Below are 22732 nucleotides of genomic sequence, written 5' to 3'. Positions count from 1 at the left end.
ATAAGGAAGTGGGTGCTTTGGTGCAAGCTTGCGATCAGCATGGGAGAGAGAACTGCAGAGATGTATGTATCAGTGAACAGGAGGAAGCCCAGGATGTACATAACCCTGGGATTATGAATATACTTTACTTAGTCTGGGGCATTTCTTCCCTCTCCCACTACCATCCCTCCTCTTTTGATGAACTTATCCTTACCATAAGACAGATTCCAGTCAAGTAATGATTCCAGACCATCATGGTATCTTAGCTTGCTGCATGTACCTTCCTTGCTTTGTTCATTGTTGTGGTCTCTCGTTTTTCAGTCGCTTCACCTGGAAGGCTCTTGCGTCAAAGGGAGACACCATGGGTCACTGCACTTAGGACTAATATGTTTCCAGCACAGAGCAAATTCTCAGCTGGAGATTCTTTCTTGTAGCTTAAAGGTCTTTACAGAAGGAAACTGTTCTTGTTAACCCTGCTATCACTTTCATTTGCCTGGCTGGTAACCAGACAGACACCCTGAAATGGGCTTTATGTAAAGGAGAAGCTGGGTTTAGCCAAATTCTGAATAAACATGATTATATCGTAGCTCATTTCAATAAATCTATTCCGACATGTGTTTACTTGAGGTGTAAGTGCATTTCACAGAGTTTTATCCAGCTAAGTCATACTCACATATGACTTATGGAAAACAATGGAGAGGGCTAAGTAATGTTAATTTATTTCAGTGGATGTATTCTGCATTGGATACCATCCAGTTTATGGAGTGCCTGTGTGTACTACATGTGCTAACTAAATAACCTGGACTGCTTAGAAATATTTTAACTAAAGATAGCACTGAAAACTCAATAACCCTGTGCAGCTTTGTTCAATACATCCACAGCACAAATTATAACACTGTGATTACATAGCCCTTGGGAGATGGGAATAGTGGTGAATGGAGAAGTGGTACCTACCTCATATGTCAATTGATTGAGGCAATTAGTAACAGTGGGTATCAAATACCAGAATTCAGTCATTTGCCAGTAGACAAGTAGTTCTGCTCATTTCAGATTGCAGGTTTGTCTGCGACTATCTGTGATAAATATGGCATGTTCTCCTTTTCCTATTGGAGGCAAAATAGGATGTTCTGTTTTCTTTTTTAGGACAAAATTGTAGGGTTGTTTCCAATTCAAAGAAGACACTGTAGCCTATAAGTGCCTTTCACCAGTGGAATGTGAGGATGATAGTTTTCAGTGATTCCTCATCTTTTTCCAGTCCCCTGTGCCCCCCCAATCTGCTCCAGACAAAGGGGGCACCGTATTTTTCGCCCTATAGGACGCACCGGCCCATAAGACGCACCTAGATTTGGGGGGGGGGGGAATAAAGGGGGGGAATTTATTTTTTTTTCCCCAGGCACGGGGCTTTCTTTCATTGTCATATGGATATTTTTGGACTGGGAAATAGCTAATAATCTTCATCTTCTTCTACTACTCAGATAGAAGGGCTGTAGTTCAGTAATCAAGTACTTGTATTGCATGCAAAAGGTTCCAGCTTCTGTAGTTCCCAAAATCTCCTGGTAGGAGAGAGCCATTGCCAACCAGTGTAAACCGTCATGAGCTAGATAAAAGGCAGCTTCCTGTGTTACTTTATTCCTATGTTATCTCATACCAGTTTGCCAGTGATTATTTTATATATGCAGCACACATGTTTAAACAATTTTATTTTATAATTCTCAATTGCTATTAGCAGGACTTTCTGCTACAACATGGAATTGTAAAGGGGTTCCTCTGAGTGGCATCAATTTAATAAGATCATGCTGCAAAATAGCTTAATGCTTCTTAGAATTTACTTGTCATAGCAGTCTTGCTGTTGTCATTACTACTCAAATCCAAACTGCTCTTGTCAGTATGCATGACACTTTGCAGAATACAAGCCAATCTAAAATTTACACTGGGGAAAACATAAAGGTAGGGGAGGAAAGGAGAGGTGGGTTAAAAAAATGAAGCAATAATGCACTTGTTTCAGTTGCATTTCCTTAGGCTTCATTTCTGCTTGTGCTGTAGTGAGGAGCAGATGGGGCTTACCAGCCTGGAAAAGTAGCCCATCTAAGAGAAGGAAAACTCTGATCATAAACCTCTGCTGCCTTGCGGGATATCTTTGGGAGAAAACGGTTAAGGAGTAGACCGAACAAAAATCCAGAGTGGAGTCCCTAACATGGTTGGGTGGCGCCTTGTACGCCTCCTTCCGACAACTCCTGGTGCCAAGCATATTGCTCTGCTTTCCTTTGGACCACATCAGCAAGGCTGAGAGAGCAGGGGTCTTGTCATCTGGACAGCTCAGGACCTCCGTACTTGCTTGTGCCCTGGGGAGTTCACTTTGGTGCTGCTAACACAGCAGTTTGACATCCCTGCACTCTATTGTCTCTCAAGACAAACAGATGCCAGCAACAAGTTTATTTAGATTTGGCTTTGGCTAAAAATGCTCAATAGCCCTTTTATCCATAACAAGGTGAAGGCAATTGAATCCACTCATAGGTGTGCTTGTTCCTTGTCCTTCAACAGGTAATGAATTCTTCAGACAGCAGCTGGACAGTCAGGGATGTCCCTGCCAACCAGCATCATCTGACTCTAATAAAACTGGACCCAGGAAGTTTGTATGAGGTGGAGATGTCTGCCTACAACTGTGCTGGAGAGGGGCAGACAGCAATGGTGACCTTCAGGACCGGTAAAGATGTAGTACTTTCCCATGAGTTGTAAATTCTCTCCTTCTCCTGATGCTGAAGGCTTTGTCGTTTAGAAATTTGCTTTTAATAATAATAATAATAATAATAATAATAATAATAATAATAAATAATAATAATAATAATAATGTTAATAAGGCACAGTTACATCCATGGAATGTAAGCCGCCACAGAATGTTGGTGAAGTTTATCATTCAGAGCAATAAGACACTAAAAGTTTATCTCATGCCATCTTTGCTATTTTTGTCTTGCTTAGGACGTCGACCCAAACCAGATATCATAGCCAGCAAAGAGCAGCAGATTCAGAAGGATGACCCTGGCACCAGCTCTCGGAGCAGCAACCAATCCGACAACACTCGCCTGTCCCGTAAGGCCATTTTCAGACTTGCGGCAGAAAGGGTTTTCTGGCTCTAGAAGTCTGATTATTCTTGGGGGAGAAGAGCTGGGAAAGATGGTGGTGTGAATGAGAAAAAGACAAGCCTGGCACAAGCAACAGGAAGGGAGTTTGCTTATCTCTGCTGCTTCTGTCCAGTCCTTATTAGGCCATGTTGCTCTTCAAAGTCTGTTTTACTGGCAACAAGCACCTATCAGGCAAACGGTCTAGTAATATGATAGTGAGCGAATCATAGAATCGTGGAATTGTAGAGTTGGACGGGACCCTGAGGGTCATCTAGTACAATCCCCTGTAATGCAGGAATCTGAACTAAAGCATCCATGACAGATGGTCATCCACCCTCTGCTTAGAAGCCTCTAAGGAAGGAGAGTCCACCACCTTCCAAGGGAGTCTGTTCCACTGTCAAACAGTTTTTACTGTCAGAAAGTTCTTCCTGATGTTTAGTCAGAATCTCCTTCCTTGTATCTTGAAGCCATTGGTTCAGGTCCTGCTCTCCAGAGCAGGAGAAAACAAGCCTGCTCCATGCAACACTTCAACAAATAGTGATTTGATTATGATTGTTGCGGTGGGAGGAGCCTTGAAAAAATAGGCAATTTCAAGAGGACACTTTTTACCGAGTCCAACTAGTCCGTGTGTGCACCTTTATTATTACTATTTATTAAATTTATATACTGCCCTTCATCCAAGGATCATAGGGTGGTTTACAATATATAAAAAAATATACCATGGTAGCAAGAACACCTTTTCTCTCCCCCTGTCCACTTGTCTTCTCCCTCTCTCTAGCACACTATTTCATCTTGCAAGGAAAGTTCACTACAGCCCAGCTTTCCCAATCTAAAACTGGTTGTATCTCTGCTATTGTTATTCTTCTTTTCCTTACAGCTCCCGAGGCTCCAGATCGCCCCACCATCTCGATGGCATCTGAGACATCTGTCTATGTGACTTGGATCCCCCGTGGAAATGGAGGCTTCCCCATTCAGTCATTCCGAGTAGAATATAAGAAACTGAAGAAGATGGGGGACTGGGTGCTGGCCACAAGTGACATCCACCCTTCTCGTCTCTCTGTGGAAATTGCAGGGCTAGAGAAAGGTAGGAGATCTTCTATTCCCAGCATATAGGCTTCCTATGGTCCTTGGAAAGACTTAATAGTGACTTCATATCTTGCCTGCTGCCACAGAAACCATTACCCACGCCAAAGAGAAAAGGTCATTTCAGAGTTGGCTAGTAATTCATGGTCCATTTCCGAAGAAATGTGAAATTCTGCAGATGCTTTCTTTAATCCTGAAATTATTCTGCGGAGACCAAAAGCTTTGAATCACTGTATCCATGCCAAACTACATATTACCTGCAAATGTATCCAGCGGCAGCCCAACAATTCTCTTTTTTCACACGGAAAGCTACCGCAGATGGGTCAGTTAGGAACAGAAACATGTGTGTGCATGTGAGCGGAAGCTTAACCCTTTCCCTGCTTGCTGTTTCCCCACTTCAAGTGGAACGGATTGCCTCAGCAGATGGTGGGCTCACTGCTGGAGGTATTTAAGTTGAAGCTGCCGGGGGGGGGCAGTGTCCACAGAGATGCTGTAGTTGCAAGAGTCCTAGATTAAGCAGGGGATCCATCCCTAGTCCATGGGTGTAGCCAAAGGAGGGCAGGGAGGGGCAGCTGCCCCCCCCCAAACCAAGTAAATCAATACAAAATAACTAACTGAGGTTCTTCCCCCCTAACATAAAGCCTGGCTACGCCCATGCCCAAGTCTACAGTTTTATGGCTCTACAAAGTCACCCACGTCCCTAGTATCTTCCCTCACTGAAAGATTTCAAGCCTTTGTTTACCCTCACAAATACAATTTTGAAGAAATGGCAGGAAGAAAAATGGTTAATTATGTGTGTCCTTGTATCCATTTCTCCAAACTTCCACCCTAAAGCAGCTTTTCATGCAAAGACAAAAGCCATAGACCAACTATTCTTTAAACTTGTTGGCATGTAGCATGTACATTAGCACTCAGTCTCTTAAGTGCATCTGAAGTAAGGTAGCAAATGTGATCTCTTGACCATTCAGACCAGGTTAAAAAAACACCTGAACCTTTTAAAAAGCAGTCTGGGGCAGCAAGAAAGCCCTGCGATTAGACTTTTGCTGCTATTTTGTTTCTTAGTTCATAAGGTCAGGAAACACCAGCTCTGAAGTATGTCATTTTGCCACCTGCTAATGTGGAACGTCTGAGTTTTCAGGAAGAGATGAACAAGGAAAATACCAAGGTCAGAGGTCTGCTCACTTTTCTCCTTCATTGTTTCTCCATTCCATATTCTAGGCACATCCTACAAATTTCGAGTGCGAGCATTGAACATACTGGGGGAGAGTGAGCCAAGTGCTCCATCTAAACCACATGTGGTATCAGGCTACAGCAACCGTGTATATGAACGCCCTGTCACAGGGCCATACATCACCTTCACGGATGCCATCAATGAGACCACCATCATGCTGAAGTGGATGGTAAGTAGGGGAGGCAGGAGCTGGAACTAGAATTCAAAAGATAGGACAGGATTTTTTTTCATCTGTAGCAAAATGTGCTCAGTAAAATTGCATAGGATTTCTTACAACATTATTCCTGTTAGCACTGCTGATACTAACTAGTGCCAAATTTTAATTATCACTACCTTAAGTTTCTCTGTTGCTTCCCTTCTTCTTCTCTATTGTGCTGGACACTTAGAGTGTCACTGTTCTGTGTTTCAACACTCAAGCACACATTTGACTTTATTGACTTTGTGGCTTAGATCATTTGTGTTCATTGCATTTCAGTTAAAAGTTCCATAAATGAGCAGTATTATTGCTCTCATATATACCCACCCATCACATGTAGCACTTTCCAGCCTCTGCAAAGTCCACATATAGCTTTAATATTGGCATTCATTTTGAAACAGAGGTTCTCAAACTTCTACAGAGTGGTCTCTTTTAGCTAAAGAAAAATAGACAGTGCACTATCTGAAACACAAATATGTGCCTTTCTTTATAGCTTGTACATTTTCCCCCAGTTTGTAGCGATTGTTGGAAAGTTTCCCATTATTTCTCCTGTTCTTCTACTGCAATATCCTATGCCTGGGAATAGTCAGTGTTAAAAATGTTTTAAAAAGTTATCAGACTGCTTATTGCTAGTAGATTCTCATGCATCAGCTTAAAATCATCTCTATTTTCCTGCCTGTGGGAAAATCCATTGCAAACAATGGATTCTGAGTGGTTAATATGAACACAACAGCAGGAAGAAGGAATGAGTAGGCAAATGATGGATACATAGAAAAGGGGAAGAGTAGAAAGAGGTCCCCTTTTCTATGTAGCTTAATGGTAGAACACTTGCCTGGTAGTTTGCATGCATATATGACAGTCTCTGGGTAAATCCCTGACATCATCCACTAATGATTTCAAGTCGCAGAGCTAGGAAATAAAACTGCTAGTGATATACTGCCGATTAGTATTGACTGTACTGGGCTTGATGTATCTACGGTCATATGCAGTAGTGAGCTGAAGATTGACAGTGAAAAATAGTGGCCTGCTTTAAGACCATGTATCTGCCCTACAGTTTTGAGAACTCCTGCTTTAACCAAACAAGACAGCAATTGGTTGTAGGCACAAATTGCTGGATATCCCCCCCCCCCCAATATCTTCCACTAGAGAGACGACATACCCAGCAACTTGTCCCAAGGGCTCTCTTTTTGGTGAAAGTAGGAGTTCTATCACAGTGATAATTATAGTGCTATCATATCCTATGCTATCATAATGGATTTTTTAAACTCTTTTCCTCACCTGCCAAATAACAGTGTTCAGGGCTGAAAGAACAAGATATATAGTTCAATTCATCATATGATGAGAGAGAACATCAAAGTGGAACTTGTGCAAAATATTTAAGCCTTGGGTTCAGCTTTACTGAGGATCGTAATACTGAAGCTGCGTAATGCCCTATTCCGTAAAAAGCCTTCACAAATACATTTTGCACCTGGCTCCACACATTACCATTATTTTGCCGTTGTCAGATCTTGGTGTTCCAATACACAGTGAAATAAATCCCACAATCCAGAAGTCTGCCCAGTCCTGCCTTATTCTCTGCCTCTGCAATGAACACCAACACTTTTGTGGTGTAGTGGTTAAGAGCAATGGACTCACAATCTGGTGAACTGGGTTTTATTCCTTGCTCCTCCACGTGCAGCTGCTGAGTGACCTTGGGCCAGTCACACTTCTCTGAAGTCTCTCAGCCCCACTCACCTCACAAAGTGTTTGTTGTGGGGGAGGAAGGGAAAGGAGAATGTTAGCCACTTTTAGACTCCTTCGGGTAGTGATAAAGCGGGATATCAAATCCAAACTCCTCCTCTTCTTTTGTTAATTTCTGCCTTTTGCTCCTTTCTATAGTACATTTCAGCCAGCAATAACAATACTCCAATTCACGGTTTTTACATCTATTATCGACCAACTGACAGTGACAATGACAGTGATTACAAGAGGGATACAGTAGAAGGTAAGGATACACCAGCTGGTTGGATCCCAAATGTTAACTGCCCCAAATAGTCTACTGAGGGCTTATCCACACTTACCTTTTCTGCCCCTTTACCAGACACAGTCTGCACTTTAAAGCTCCATATCCAAGTGCCCTTTTTTGCCCTGGAGCTTTCCTCATGAAAACTCCCTCTTTAAAGCTGAATTCAGAGCAAATGCCAATCTGCATAAAACCCAAATTGCCATTTGTTGCGTTCCAACTTTAAAGAGCAACTTTATGCAAGGAAACCTCTGGGACAAAAAAAGAAAAGAGTGTTCTGACTCCCCCACTGCAAAGTGCTTATATGAAAAGGGTTTCTCAGTTGAGACTGTGTGGGTGACTCATTGGGTTGCTGTAAAGATAAAACGGAGATGGGGAGCCATTGAGCTCCTTGGAACAACAGAGGGATGTAAATATAATAAACAAATCATTTGTGTTGAGAGGAAAGGCCTCTTGGCTGGGTGGTGTGAAGATTCAGCTTCTGTACTTCTGACTAGTCACAGCGATACAGAAGCCCTTTCAGTACTATGTCCCCCTCCCCGAGAGGTTCAGAGGGTGGCAACACAAGGACGGGACTTTCCTGTGGTAGCTCCCCAACTGTGGAATGCTCTCCCCAGAGAGGCTCGCCTGGCACCTTCATTACATGTCTTTAGGCGCCAGGCAAAGCATTCCTCTTCAACCAGGCCTTTGACTATTAAATAATCTATGACTTGTTATTATGATTGCTTTATCATGCTGTCTATTGTTATGATTTTTATGATTTTTATTATTATTGGTGCTCTGAAATGTGTTGTTAAAGTCGTACACCACCCTGGGATCTTTTGATAAAGGGTGGTATATAAATTGAAATAATAGGCATTTCCCAGCAAGTGTGGGGGGGAAATTGTGTTTGCTGTTAACTGTCCCATGTCTATATTGCTGTGTGATAATACAGTGATCCGTTTATGGCATTGGGATAGAGGTGTGAATAAAAGGAAAGTGACACTTGTGTGTATGTTGCTTCCTATTCAGGTGACCGGTACTGGCATTCTATCAGCCACCTCCAGCCAGAGACTTCATATGACATTAAGATGCAGTGCTTCAACGAGGGTGGGGAGAGTGAATTCAGTAATGTGATGATGTGTGAAACCAAAGGTAACTAGTCCAACGCTATATTCAGGTGTCTCAGTTGCTCCTCCTCCACTTAGCAATATGAATAAGCTTGTGAAGAGATCAGGAAGTTTAGAAATATATTATCCATGGGTGATACGTGTGAGAAACTGATTAGGAGAGCAAATAATATGAAACTAAGGAAAGGAAGGAGTTCTGGTGATAAAAATTCATTCATTAACTGCAGAATTTGAAGGCTAGGTATAAGTCCCCCCATTGGTGAAAAAAGTGACCCAAATGGATATTATGCAGTAAGTCAGGAGTGGGGAACCTTTTTCCTCCCATTCCCTTCTGAGCCACCTTATGGCGGCCAAGTGCCAGGATTGGGCAGAGCAAGAGGCAAAAGGGGGCTGAGCAATGAATCCAAACTAGGTTCATAAACTATGAAGAAGCTGCAATATGTGGAGGCTGCCTTGCATCTTCACTGCATATCTTTAGATGCTAGGAAAAACATTTCTCTTTTCGCAGGCCTTTGACTGCTTAAACAGGTTATGGCTTTTTAAATTGGGGGGGGGTATTTTGTTTATTACTACGTTATGCATTTTTATGTGATCCTTGGATGAAGGATGGTATAGAAATTTAATTAATTAATTAATTAATTAATTAATAATACATTGAGAGAACCATGTTGAGACTGAAGGATTGGGGTGGGCATGGAGGCTGTGTAAAGATCTTAATTATGATTTTCTCTCTCTTGAAGCTCGCAAATCTGCAGGAGTGCCTGGTCACCTCCCACCATCTACAGTATCTACGATACATCACCCCCCACCCAACAGTGGCCATAATTTCTTAGGGGCAGGGGCTATGGTGGCTCGCTCCAGTGATCTGCCATACTTGATTGTAGGGGTGGTGCTGGGCTCCATCGTTCTCATCATTGTGGCATTCATTCCATTTTGCCTTTGGAGGGCTTGGTCCAAGCAGAGTAAGTGACTTGAACAAAAGGTACCTGTAACTCGGAAACAAAGGGCACACACACAACTTTGACTGGAGGTTATGGGCTATAATAAGGGAAACCAACTCAATTTCATGATATTCCTATTCACAGGAAATGTTGCGTGAATAACTCGTCCTCAAATAACTTCACATGTGCATGTGATTAAATTCTGACTTCCCAAAGTCATTTCATGAACATAACTGTCTGAATTGGCTCTGTGGCCTTAAAAAGCCCACTCATAACCAAGGCCCAAAGATATTCTATACTGTTCTCAGAATGTTTTTTCCTGTTTTATCTTTCTTTCCCAATGGCTATGTCTGCAGTGTTTCCAGTTATAGCAGCAGCTCATGTTATGTCTGTGTTCAGTCTTTAACATGTATATTATTTTGACATTTCAGAGCAGAGCATAGATCTGGGTTTTCCTGGTGCAGGGCTGCTGGTGTCCTCTTGCCAGTACACCATGGTGCCCCTGCAAGGGGTCTCCACTCCTCAAGCTAATGGGCTGCGTTATGCGAATGGCGTGCATCTGCCAGCACACCAGGGAGCCAATGGCCATTACCCCTCAGCTACAATTGGATATCCCAACGCAAAGTCACAGGATTACAGCCCAGATGAGGTTCAACAGGTAAATTTATTTAGCAACAGCAGGGGGTGTTGAGTGACTTCTTTATCTCCTTGCCCTGAATAATGGCTCATTGCAATGCCCAATGCCTAGTGTTCTGTTTCTGCCTCAGGAGGCAGAAGAGGAAGGGAAATGCTTTGCCAGAAACTTCAGTTCCCAGACTAAAATTTATTTAGAGATTATATACCCTGCTGACTAACCAAAGTTTTCAGCTTGACTTGCAATATATTTAAAATGCAATAAATTATGGCAGGGCAGCTATACTATTTATATAAGCTTTCCCCTAGCGACCACTGTTCCAGTTGCCACTCTGCAGCTGAATCTTCACATTTGGAAATGGCGGCTGAATCAGCCAGATGTTAAATTCCTCATATGCCACGGATTCTTCATTGGACTGTTGCCAGTGTTCCTGACAACCACAGCCTCTGGGGGCAGATGCAAAGGTGTTTTAAGCCTTCCTCCCAGAATGTAAACCTGGAGAGGTCACTCTTGTTTTTAGGTCTTTTGGACAAGCGGAAAATTTTGAACCTATAGATTCTGAATATGATGCAATAAATAGCCTTTGAGCATCTAACTGGTTATTAATAAACCTTTTAAAGCATCACATCCTTTAAAATGCAGTACATAAATTCCCCATGGCCATTTGTATGCAAAGACCCAGAGACGCAGTACAGTCATACCTTGGGTTAAAGTAGCTTCGGGTTGAGCGTTTTTGGGTTGCGCTCTGCGGCGACCCGGAAGTAACAGAACGCGTTACTTCCGGGTTTTGCTGCTCGCACATGCGCAGATGCCCAAAATGACGTCACGCACATGTGCAAACGCAGCGAATTGCAGCACGCACAGACGCGGGTTGCGTTCTCTTCAGGATGCGAACGGGGCTCTGGAACGGACCCCGTTCACATCCAGAGGTACCAGTGTAATCCTATGGTTCTGGATCAATGTAGAGTCCAGTTCCTTAAAGCAGCTCAGTTTTTATAATCCTAGAAGCAGTAATGGTTCTGAATATCTAAAGCTGAACTCCTTTGGCATAATCCCATGTATTGGCTTTGGAATCTAGACTCTTTAATTGTCTTCTAGATTTTTCTTTTTCTAATTTATTTTTTTATTCTCAGCAGAATGGGACCAATGCGTTTCTGCAGGGGAGTGTGCTGCAAAATGGAAATATTCCAGCTGAACACCAGAGGTATGACTCTAGCCATCAGGCTACATGTGTAATGGCAATATGATGTCACAGAAGTGATGGAAACGCCTCTTATGTCAGCATTTCTGTCATGCAAGATTGTCTTCATTAGGACCGTAAAAAATCAAAGCCCATACCACGTTTTGTTCAGCAATCTGTTCCCCTAAAGTTTTATAGAAGTGAAATTGGAAGTCCTTTAATTTCATGGTACTGATGGCACAATAGGACTGATTCACTAATTGCTTTTAAACTGAGGCAGACAAAACAAATGTATTTCATGGTAGCAGGCCTGTGTGTGTATAGGCTCACTGCAGATTAAAGAACATCTCAGAATCAGATTAATAACCTAATAGGTAATTATCCAAACATGTCTCAGCAATTTAGTGAGATATAGCCCCACAATTCTGCTCTCCTGCCTTCATCATAGCTCATGATCATTACCCAACCCAGTTAACCCTACCTTAACCCACCAAAATCAATCACCTATCATACCTAGTCACTGTCTGCTCCAAAATACATGGCAACCTCATCCTCTTGATAACCTCTGTGAAATGTAATGCTCAGTAATCACAACGCAATTGAAACTGCATACTATATTGTTGTGTAAGATTATATCCTACTAGAACCTAGAACAATGAGCATGGAAATGAGCATATGAACTCTGCCAAACTGTGTCCTTTTTGTTTCTTCAATTAACTTGTATATGAGGAAGTTAATCAGAGGATAATTGAAGATGATGTCCTCAAATTGCTTTTTCTCTGCAACTTAGGTCACCTAGTCCTGGACCAGAACAGAATTCTTTTCTCTATGGGCTTCCAGATGACTCCACACACCAGCTGCTTCAGCAACATGACAATTGCCATCATCGTGAACATTACCTTGACCTGTGTCACTCTGTGCCACAAGGCAAAATGGGCAACTCCACTAAGGAAATCATGAAGGATCCTGTCTTCCATACAGGTCAGTGGGACATAAACCATAAAAGGAGATTTTTGCTGCTGTTGCTTGCTATGCATTAACCTTTGGAGGAAAGTTGCTGCTTTCTAAATCTAGGGCAGGACCTTGATGTGAAAAGCAGAGAGAATGGTAGGCATGGGCTTTCTATTCAGTTAAAGTTCTGCATTATTTGCAAGTTATATATGGTGGCATATACAGAAACTAATGTTCAAGCATTTGAAATATACGGCCTAGAAAGATAGATCCAATAGATCCAACTGGAGCATATTCAACTTTCCAATGACATTGCTGTGCCTCCAACCCAAAACTGCACGCATCTATATCAATTTCAGTAAATGTCAGAGAGTGAATTTTGATTCGGAAAATGTCAAGTATTTTATACTAATGCAGGCTTCTTTCACACAATCATTTTTGTGTTAGTGTCACAGAAATGACTGCATGAAATAACAGTGTAGCTCAGGTCTGAAATGTCAAAAACAATTACCAAAGGCTTACTTGGCATTTACTAATATGCCTTTTGCTGGCAAATGGAATAAATCAGAGTAGAAACTTGTCATTAATTGGTGATTTTTGAGAATTTATCAGTAATTGGCAGAATTTGCAGATATTTTCCACTGGCATCACTTTTACTAGAAACTCTTAGCATTTCAGTATATGTCATTTCATTTTTTTATATTTTCAGTAATACAATCATAGCTTGCTATCTGACAAATTGTAGTAACCCTTCTGGAAGATCTCCAGAGCAGGGATTTAAGCTTTTTTGGTGGACTTTCATAATGAATTCCTTTCAAAGTGTTTTGAAGAATAGTGGTATCTGACCAAGGACACACTTTCATTGTCCTTCCTTGTCTTCCCAGATTCTGCCTGCTGCCTTGGTCTAGTACCAGTTGAAGACGTAGAGAGGACAGATTTCTGCCAAGATGAACGACAAGTGTGGCCCCCAAACACAGTGGACATTTGCTTGGCCGGAAGCACAGAGAAGCATCTGAACAGCCTGCCACTGCATGTTCCCTTAGAGACACTTCCTGGCACCAGTTAGAGAACTAATTGCCTTACAAAGACTATTCTAAACAGAAAAAGGGTTATTTATTTTTGTATTACATCTCTATTTATATATTTATGCACTTGTAAATAGATGTGTATCTGCCTTCTATAATTACGCTGAAAGAAATGGCATCATGCGCAAGAGGTGATAAACTGAGGCAACAGCATGTGCTTCCATCAGATCACAACATGGAAAAGGCAGCTTCCTACTCTCAGCGACAGAATAAGCACAAGGGCAAGAGCTGCATTCTCCAGCTGCAAGAAGGTGTCTCTAAATGGTGAGATTATGGGAAAGGGTCTTTACTTGCCTCCCAGCAGGAGGAATCTCATTGCAGAATGCCAAAGGAAAACAGATATAAAGTAGGTACCATATTTATCTGCATTAACAAGCAATATATACAAGCACAGATTCTGTGATAGTGTGCCTATATAATGAAACCAATGCCATGCTTCATCAAGTAAATAAAGACTGTTTCTTCCCTTTGACTGAACTTTTATTTAGGTTCCTTATACTTAGGTAAAGCCTCCTTTCCTCATGTTACAGTCCCCTTAGCATTCATTTTTCACCAAACACACACCTCATTAAGGTAATGGATAACACTAAGGAAGAAAGTTTAGCACTCAAAATGAAACATTTTAAGCTTCTGGTTGCAGTGCATATTTAGGGGTATTAATGTGATCAGGTTCTAGTCTATAGGAAGATGAGTCATCTAGGAAATGGTTTTTACCTATAACCGTTTCATTAAGCATCATGAATATCTACTAGAGCAGACAGAGACCTTTTGCTTCTTTAAAGTAACAGCTTCCCTTTGAAGTCAGAGTCTGGTACAGAAATGTTTTTAAAAGTAAATAAATCAGTGCTAGTTTTTTTATATATATACCAGTATATATAAAAAGCTGAGAATTCTCCAGATAGCAAGCACATCATTTGAAGCAATGCTGAGTTCAGTACAAAGTATAAAGTGAACAGCTCCAGGGCTGAATGAGGACATCAAAACAATTGCTATATTGACTGAGATTTTATTGTCAATCTCATAAGTATTTATCAACAACACAATTCCAGGTTGAAAGTACAGATATGGAGACACATCTGCATCAAGATACTAATTGCCCGATCAGGAGGACAAGGCTGTATATCCATTGTGCCTGATCTTGCATATATTTGGATCCAGAAGTAAAACATCTATTTGAAGACTTTAAGACAGCATAGTTAATTGTGCCCTCCAGATGTCGGCCTTCATCAACCCTGACCATTTGGCTGGGTTGACCAACACCATGTCCCCATGTGCCCAAAGCCAACGGTGTACACTAAGTAAATGTGAGATAGATGGGGTTGCTACTGTTTTCTTAATAGTGCCTCTTGTGCCTTTAACAGCCATATGAAAGACAAATTCAAGAGCTGCAACTTTCTCCCATCAATGTATCAAATCACTGAAGGCAAGGAAAAGTTTTAACATTCTGCCTGACCTATGCTATTAAAAGGTCCAGAATTTCCACCAAAAGGGGAAGAGCTTTAAGACCAGGACACATTATATGAAACTTAAATCTCAAGGGCTAGCTTGCGAATTATTCTCATGCAGTAGGATTGATATGCATAAAAAATGAGAACAAGGGAACGACATGAAAAGGATTTAATCCAGCATCCCACCTTGAGGATATCCAGGCTGAGATGGTGGAAAGATGCGGCCATCCTTCCTGCTTAGAAGAGTGATTTCTTCTTTCAGGACCTCAGCTTCTTGGGCTTGTAACTGGACCAATGCAATCAGCTTCTCCTTCTCCTCAATATCTGATTTGCGAGGCCCTTGGAATTCTGCTCCCTGAAGAAACAAAAACCAAAAACTGCCCTCAATCACAGATGAAACAATTACTTATAGACTCCAGGTACAGAACACTTACAACACGTTTGACCGTAATGCTACCAAGGAGCTCACTCCTTTCTGGATGTTGGGCAAATTACTTTCTCTGGTGATTGGCTTGTGTCATTCCTCTCACCCAATGTGATTTAAATGCAGGCACATATTCAATACAAGGAATAAACCACAGAGAAAATGTGGATCAGGTTATTGAACATGAACAACACCCTCCCTAGGTAGGACAGCAGCTAGTAGGGTCAGTTTACAGTTATAACCTCTAAAGCAGCCCGAGAAAAAAGTTTATTTGGCTTGCTAGTCAGGAACAAGTGATCAAAGCAGCACATACCAGGTTATTCTGTAGTGCGTCCAACTTAGTTTCAAGTGTCATCTTCTCCATACAAAATGTGTTCATTTGCTTCAGTTTGCCAGTATTTTCTTGCGTCACCATCATCAACTCTTGACGCAGGTCAACAATTTTATCCTGCAACAGAGCAAAGATTTGCTGGAGTGATAAAAATATGAAAGCAGAACTATGAGAATGCCATGGTCTGGGAGCTACAGAGCAAGAGTAGTAGCAGCCTGAACAGGTCAAAGAACAGCTGGGGGAGGACGGGGAGAAGAGGGACACATGGCTTGAAGAGCTGTTTAACCTTGGCTGTCACCAGTTTTTTGCCTACTAACCGAAAACAAAAATCATCCCCATTAGCAGTTTTGAGTTAACAGAAGCATTGCTTTAGCAAAACTGGCTCCCACTGTCCTCTGGATCTCACTGCCCTGGATAAATTATTAGCCCTCCAGACATTAGTTGGGCTACCACACTCTACTTGTGCATAGAAAATAACAGCAATAAGTAAGGAACCTTGCAAGTGCTTGTGATTACACTCGAATTACAAATCCTAGATTTGAGGGCTTGGAGTTTTGCATATAAACTCTGTCTCTCTTAATCTCTGCAGTAGAGGAGTTCTGGGTTAGCAACTCACCAGGTTCCTGATTAGTTCCAACAAACCTCATTCAATGCCACAAAAAACCTGTTGGCATCTGATAAAGAGAAGGAAATGTGTTTCTGCAAACACCATGAACATGTTACAGACCTTGCAATTTTAAACTGTTGTCAGCTACCCTCCTGAGTGTTGCACAGGCAGCAGAAGGCAGGACCAAAATCTTTTTATACATAATAAAATACTGTGCTGGGCTCTTGCCAGCAGGTTGGAAGTAAAGGTCCTTCATTTTTCTGGGTGTTCTTTAAAAAAAAAATACCTCCCCACTCACCAGAAACAAGGGGAATGAAATAACTGGGACTGAGCTACATCCACTCGAGCTGGCTTAGTTCAATATCCTGTATGAGAGATCTTGGGGGGACCTCACATCACAGCTTTCGCCATGTCTTTTCAGGGCATGCTGCCAATCCATCCCTGACATAACCCCTACTGATCTTGGAGCTGACACTGGTGGGGCCAGGACTGCAGAAAGGGGAATTAAACATTGGATAGCTCTCTCCGACTTCAGGGCAGGAGATCCAGTGCTTCCTATAGCCCTTGTGATCCCCTATTAGGGGCCAAAGATGGTGGGCTAAATTATATATTGAAAGTGGTTTGGTGTGGAGAGGGTAGTTTTGTCTCAGTCTTTGCACAAACGCACCGAAGTAAATTCTACAGGCTTCCTAACAGAAAGGGCACAGTACCAAAATATAAGATAAACGATCCCTCCCTTTAAACCTATCCCATTTTTTGAAAGAATTGAGCTTCTGACGGATGATCTGATAAGACTTCAGGGTAAGGGTGTTCTACAGTTTTGGGACAGCAAGCAAGAATAATTCACTGCACATTCTTGTTCTCCTAAATTCTAGGATGGGTGGAATACATAGTAAAAAAGGGGGGTATGAGATGTAATACCTTGCATATATATATATATATATATAATGGATTTATTAGATTATAGCAGTTATATGGTTCTGACGTGCCAGGAAACATTTTCATAGCACTGCATACATGATTTTCCAGACTGAGCATTTGGATAACTAATATACCCTTCCTTTGTGTGATACTTGTCCAGGATATCTTGCTCCTTGCTTGACAAGTGTATCTTCTAAATAATGATGATGCAATTACCACATTGCCTCCTGCCTCCTAACCAGTGTTTGCTCTTTCCTGACTAAAAGGCAATTTTTGTACAGGAAATCCTCATGTTATATGTCTATTATCCAGCCCTACCCCCTGATCACACTTGCAGGCCACCTGGCTGCATCACAATGTGATTTAGAACAAGTCTTACCTCCCATTTTCTTAATTCTGCTGCATGAGTTTGCTCTTTTTCCATCATCTTCATTTTGAGTTCTTCCAGATTTGTGTTAACTGAAAGAGTCTGCAGGGCTTCCAAGTTCACTAATCGGCCAAATTTCAGCATCATCAGCTCATTGCATTTCTCTTCCAATCCTGCAAGATGAGTTTAAGGCCTTTGTGTTCTCCCTATTTTCCTTTTTTAAGATATGTATACCTACACATACAGAATAAAAGGTACCCCTGCCCGAACGGGCCAGTCTTGACAGACTCTGGGGTTTGTGCGCCCATCTCACATCTATAGGCCGGGGGCCAGCGCTGTCCGGAGACACTTCCGGGTCACGTGGCCAGCGTGACAAAGCTGCATCTGGCGAGCCAGCGCAGCACACGGAATGCCGTTTACCTTCCCGCTGGTAAGCGGTACCTATTTATCTACTTGCACCCGGGGGTGCTTTCGAACTGCTAGGTTGGCAGGCCCTGGGACCGAGCAGCGGGAGCGCACCCCGCCGCGGGGATTCGAACCGCCGACCTTTCGATCGGCAAGCCCTAGGCGCTGAGGCTTTAACCCACAGCGCCACCCGCGTCCCAACAACACATACAGAATACTACTGTGCATATTCAAAAATCCAATTCTAAACAATGCAGCACGCGGTAGCACAATCTGGGGGAGTGTGCAGGTAAATTAATTTGCATTGCAACAAAATGATGGATGACATGGCTTTGGAGAAGTTCTTTCCATCTCCATAATACCACCAGAAAAGGTGGGTGTGGTTATTCTTTTTTGTACCAGATGTATGAGATACTTCAATCCTACCAGAATTTTAGCTGTTGCGATCTTTGTCACAAGAGCCATCCACAGGTCGTCTGCTGCACTCTCAAGAAGTCTTTATACCCAACCCTGTGCAGCAATAAGCCACCACTGGCACAGCAGCAGTGACAATAACCTCTGAAGTGGCCCTGACATGTCCCAAAGTTGGCACAGCATAATATACAATCGCACTGGGGAAAGGGTCTATTCCTATGCACTGCCAAGCAAGCTAAGCACTGTTTGGAAGAATCATTTTCTCTTACGTATGACTGATGCCCTTCTTTAGGTATCTACACACCATCAGAAATTAAGTGTGGTGCCCAGCTTATGGGATGCTCTCTGCAGAGAAAATCACCTGGCACAAAACTTTGTGGCTTTAAGGCACTGGGCAAAGACTTTTTTTATCAGCTAAGGCCATTTTAAATGACGATACTGTCATTTTTCTGTTTTCAGCTGCTCATCCTACCTGCTGTACTATTTTTTTATTTTTGCAAAAACAAAAATAAAAAACACTTTAATTTGTAAGATGCCTTGATAGGCCTTTAAAAAAAAAATATGAAAGGTAGGATAGAAATGTTTTAAATAAAGGAAGAAACAAAGCAAGTTGAGCAGTGCACAGGGTGAGGTCTGCAAGGTTCTCAAGTGTTTTACTTCCCTAGATTCATTTCAGGTTCACAGCAATCCTTTAGGTTGCTTCACACATTGAGTTGGGGAAAATAAATGTTTTCTCACATGGGCACACACCATGGGGAGGCATTGTCAACTGGGAGTTCTCAGTAGCATGCATTCATATTGCACATGTGTTTTACATTAGAATGCTACTTTTTCACCATGTATAATATGGATACACATCAAATGTCTCTGTGCAACATTCAGCTCTCATTTTCAGAAGTAGGAAAAGATACACATTTCTTCTGAAACTGAGGCTTTGTGTCAGTCCTTTCATTTGTAGAAAGAAGCTAAGGCACTTAGAGTATACCTCCCAAGCAATAATTGTCAGTCATGTGTGATATGCAGAGAGGAAAAGCCTTCACACACCATATAAAAAGAAACTGGAAACCCAGCATACACTCACGGTCAATCTTAAGCATCATGTCCCTCCTGTCTCGAATGAGCTGTTTGTGCTGCTGCCGGGCCTTCTTATAGAGTTCTCTCTGCTCTAGTTTCTCATCCTGCAGGACCATGATCCTCTGCTGCAAGTTCACCAAAGACTGGTTGGTAAACACCAAAGACTGCGAGAGGTCAGGGGGGATTTCTCCATTTGAGATATATTCCACCTGCCAGAAATAACCACAGACTTATAAACGTCTCTGGAGCAGAGTGTGTGGCATTGTTGCATCTATGACATTCCTCAGAAGTACACATGGCACTCTTTGCCCATGAGCTGTAACCCTCCAAGGCCACTTATGAGCAATAGGGGTCCATGGTGGCAGGGGGAGCAATAATCAGACAGCAACTCCACCCTGAATAAAATGTAATCCCAGGTTTCCTTTTAAAAGAAAGGGTAGGTTTCTGGCATTTGCAGTGACAGCTGGACCATAAAGAAGGCTGATCGCCAAAGAATTGATGCTTTTGAATTATGGTGCTGGAGGAGACTCTTGAGAGTCCCATGGACTGCAAGAAGATCAAACCTATCCATTCTGAAGGAAATCAGCCCTGAGCGCTCACTGGAAGGACAGATCCTGAAGCTGAGGCTCCAATACTTTGGCCACCTCATGAGAAGAGAAGACTCCCTGGAAACGACCCTGATGTTGGGAAAGATGGAGGGCACAAGGAGAAGGGGACGACAGTGGACGAGATGGTTGGACAGTGTTCTCGAAGCTACCAGCATGAGTCTGACCAAACTGCAGGAGGCAGTGGAAGACAGGAGTGCCTGGTGTGCTCTGGTCCATGGGGTCACGAAGAGTCGGACACGACTAAACGACTAAACAACAACAAACCAGCTTCCACCTTTCAGTGTTTTATCCAATGAATGAAGCCATAGCAATGATGGACACTGAGGAGAGAGCCTAGAGAATGAGACAAAGAGAAGGCTAGACAGAGACATGCTTTATACAGACCAGGAGTAGCCAATGTGGTGCCTTCCAGATGCTGCTGGATTACATTTCCCTGAAGACCCTTGGCTTATACTGGTTGAGGCTGATGGGAGTTGTAGTCCAGCATCTGGAGGTGACCATGTTGGCTCTCCCTGAGCTAGACTCTGGGCTTGCTTTTTAGTCTTTCCTGCTGGTCTTCCCTGCCGACCATAGAAAACAATTCAATGCCTACTGCAACTCATTGCAGAATATTTTGGTTATCAAGAAGTCAAAGTCGGAAACAGGAGCCCCAGTTGATTTGTTACCTGGTGAAGTTTTAGAGGCACAACTACATAGAGCTCATTCAGTCTCTGCTGCTTCTCCCGCTGATAGGCCTCCAGTTCCCAATCTGCTGCATCTAGGCTGGCTGCTACTACTTTCACCTTAAAAATAAATAAATAAAAATCCAAATTCAAGCAGCAAGACCTTGCCATGAAGTCCTAAATCAGCATGAAAGTGTGATGAATGAGAGTTGCAAGGTCCAATCCATCCATGGTTTCATGAAGAGTTGCTTCACATGATCCTTTTCGGATAGAGAACCATGGGCTGAATCAGAAAGTGTTGCGGTTCTGCCCTTGGCAAAGGACTCGTGTGACGGGTTATCCGCCGCGGCCACATCCCTCAGCAAAACCAGGCACCTAGAAATGGCAGGATTCCTGTTGGGTTGAACTGGAAAGAAGTCACTGTACCTTCTTGGCCAATAAATCATAGTCTTTTCTGACATTTTCTACAGTTTTCTTTTCCTCCACCAAGGCCTCCTCAATGTCCAGCCGCTTCTCTCGGAGCTGGAGTGTGTTTTCAAAGAGTGCCTCGTCACAATCTGAGAAGAGGAGGAGTCCGGATTAAGCAGCTGCTTTGACTGTTTTTTTGTACGCTTTGGGTTCGAGCTCCATGTTGGGCAAACAATTCCTGCATTGCAAGGGGTTGGACTGGAGGACCTCATGGTCCCCTCCAACTCTACAATTCTGTGATTCTACGCACACCCCATGTACAGCACAGACAACCACCACCACCCCAGGAAACATAAGAATCTGCCTTATACAAAGTCAGAGCATTGGTTCACCTAGCTCAGTATGACCAACTCTGACTGTCAAAAGCTCTCCAGGGTTATAGACTTGGGCAATTCCCAGTTCCACCTGTATTTTCCAGGAATGGAAGCAGAGCACACACAGGCACACATCAGCAGTTGTGCCAGTTCACCAGAATAGGGTAATTCTCCCTGACAACAGCTGATTTGATTAGCAGTGTAATGTCAGAAGGTGGGATTTCTGAGTGCAAGTTCTCCTCCAAGGTTCATGGAGACAGGTTGCTCAGCAATATCTATGTCTAAATATGTTGATTCAGAAACTGATATACAAAACACAACTCTTGACAAATAGGAATGCATCAGCCCCAGTGTAACAGGCCTGTTTATAGGGGACTTGTGATAATGAATTACCTAAATCTGCATAAACAAAAATAGGTCACTTGCAGTTTTTGTGAAGATTTACAAACCTATTTTTGAGAAATCAAAGTCTGGTAACGGGACATTGTTGCTTCATACCATTAGATGGCAGCAAAGGGCTTAGACCAAAGTTTGAGCCATACAGATAAGTAACACTTAGAAAATTAAAATTCAGTAAGTGTGTGAAATTCTTCCCTGGGGCTTCCCTGTCCTCTCAGGAAAAGACATCAAGGCTTCATATCATACATAAATTGGTATTTATCTAGTGTTAACTCCTTCATATTGCTAACATACCAGCTACTATATTAGCAAAGCCACCCTAAAAATCCAGAGCTACTATATATATCATAAATATGAAGGAGGCTGAGCTTCTGGAATGTGGCCTGTTCTTGATATTCTAAAGTTTACATATAAGCAAAGCAGATAGAAGGAGATGGCCCAGACAGTAGCAGCATCTCCTTAAATCTCAAGCAAATAATCTCTTTTCAAAGGCTGATACACAGCCATCTCCAAAGATTAAATGAAACTTGGTATTAGCAGGAGGAGGTGAACATGACTTACTTTTTGGACAAACAGAGTCATCAAAGACTTCATCCTCAGATCCCGACTCTTCCTCATCACTCTCCAAACTAGACTCTTCATCGCTCTCTTCCTCACTCTCCTCATCTTCATCTACAATAAGAAAGCGCTATTGTCACACAGGCAACTCCTGTTGAAGTAACACAGCTCAGAGAGCAAGCTCCTTCATCACGGGGGTCACCAAGGTAATATTCAGAGAAC

The 22732-nt window shown here is 42.5% G+C and overlaps 2 protein-coding genes across 6 annotated transcripts in view; one reads left to right on the top strand and one right to left on the bottom strand.

Annotated features, from left to right (window-relative positions):
• The window catches only part of BOC (BOC cell adhesion associated, oncogene regulated), a 70675-nt gene extending 56693 nt beyond the window's left edge, over positions 1–13982 (top strand). For 3 of the 4 annotated variants that reach the window (XM_082221215.1, XM_082221216.1, XM_082221214.1), the window contains 11 exons: positions 2521–2683; positions 2956–3066; positions 3976–4182; positions 5400–5581; positions 7487–7592; positions 8622–8744; positions 9460–9681; positions 10092–10318; positions 11428–11498; positions 12265–12455; positions 13310–13982. In XM_082221215.1, the coding sequence (XP_082077341.1) occupies positions 2521–2683; positions 2956–3066; positions 3976–4182; positions 5400–5581; positions 7487–7592; positions 8622–8744; positions 9460–9681; positions 10092–10318; positions 11428–11498; positions 12265–12455; positions 13310–13491 (1785 nt within the window). In that variant the 3' untranslated portion in view covers positions 13492–13982. The remainder of the gene's footprint in view (positions 1–2520; positions 2684–2955; positions 3067–3975; positions 4183–5399; positions 5582–7486; positions 7593–8621; positions 8745–9459; positions 9682–10091; positions 10319–11427; positions 11499–12264; positions 12456–13309) is intronic. The other variant, XM_082221217.1, reaches the window with a different exon arrangement.
• A 518-nt stretch (positions 13983–14500) lies between these two features.
• The window catches only part of CFAP44 (cilia and flagella associated protein 44), a 48003-nt gene continuing 39771 nt past the window's right edge, over positions 14501–22732 (bottom strand). The window contains exons 29-35 of one of the 2 annotated variants that reach the window (XM_082221212.1): positions 22514–22624; positions 21198–21328; positions 20775–20891; positions 19509–19710; positions 17621–17781; positions 15696–15830; positions 14501–15313 (exon numbers count right to left, since the gene is read on the bottom strand). In XM_082221212.1, the coding sequence (XP_082077338.1) occupies positions 15128–15313; positions 15696–15830; positions 17621–17781; positions 19509–19710; positions 20775–20891; positions 21198–21328; positions 22514–22624 (1043 nt within the window). In that variant the 3' untranslated portion in view covers positions 14501–15127. Of the gene's footprint in view, positions 15314–15694; positions 15831–17620; positions 17782–19508; positions 19711–20774; positions 20892–21197; positions 21329–22513; positions 22625–22732 lie in introns of those variants that run through there. The other variant, XM_082221213.1, reaches the window with a different exon arrangement.

Source organism: Podarcis vaucheri (genome assembly GCF_965113315.1).
Source record: "Podarcis vaucheri genome assembly, chromosome: 4".
Lineage (NCBI taxonomy): Eukaryota > Metazoa > Chordata > Lepidosauria > Squamata > Lacertidae > Podarcis > Podarcis vaucheri.
The sequence above is the reverse complement of the archived record's forward strand: the minus strand, read 5'-3'. Positions and strand labels throughout refer to the sequence as shown.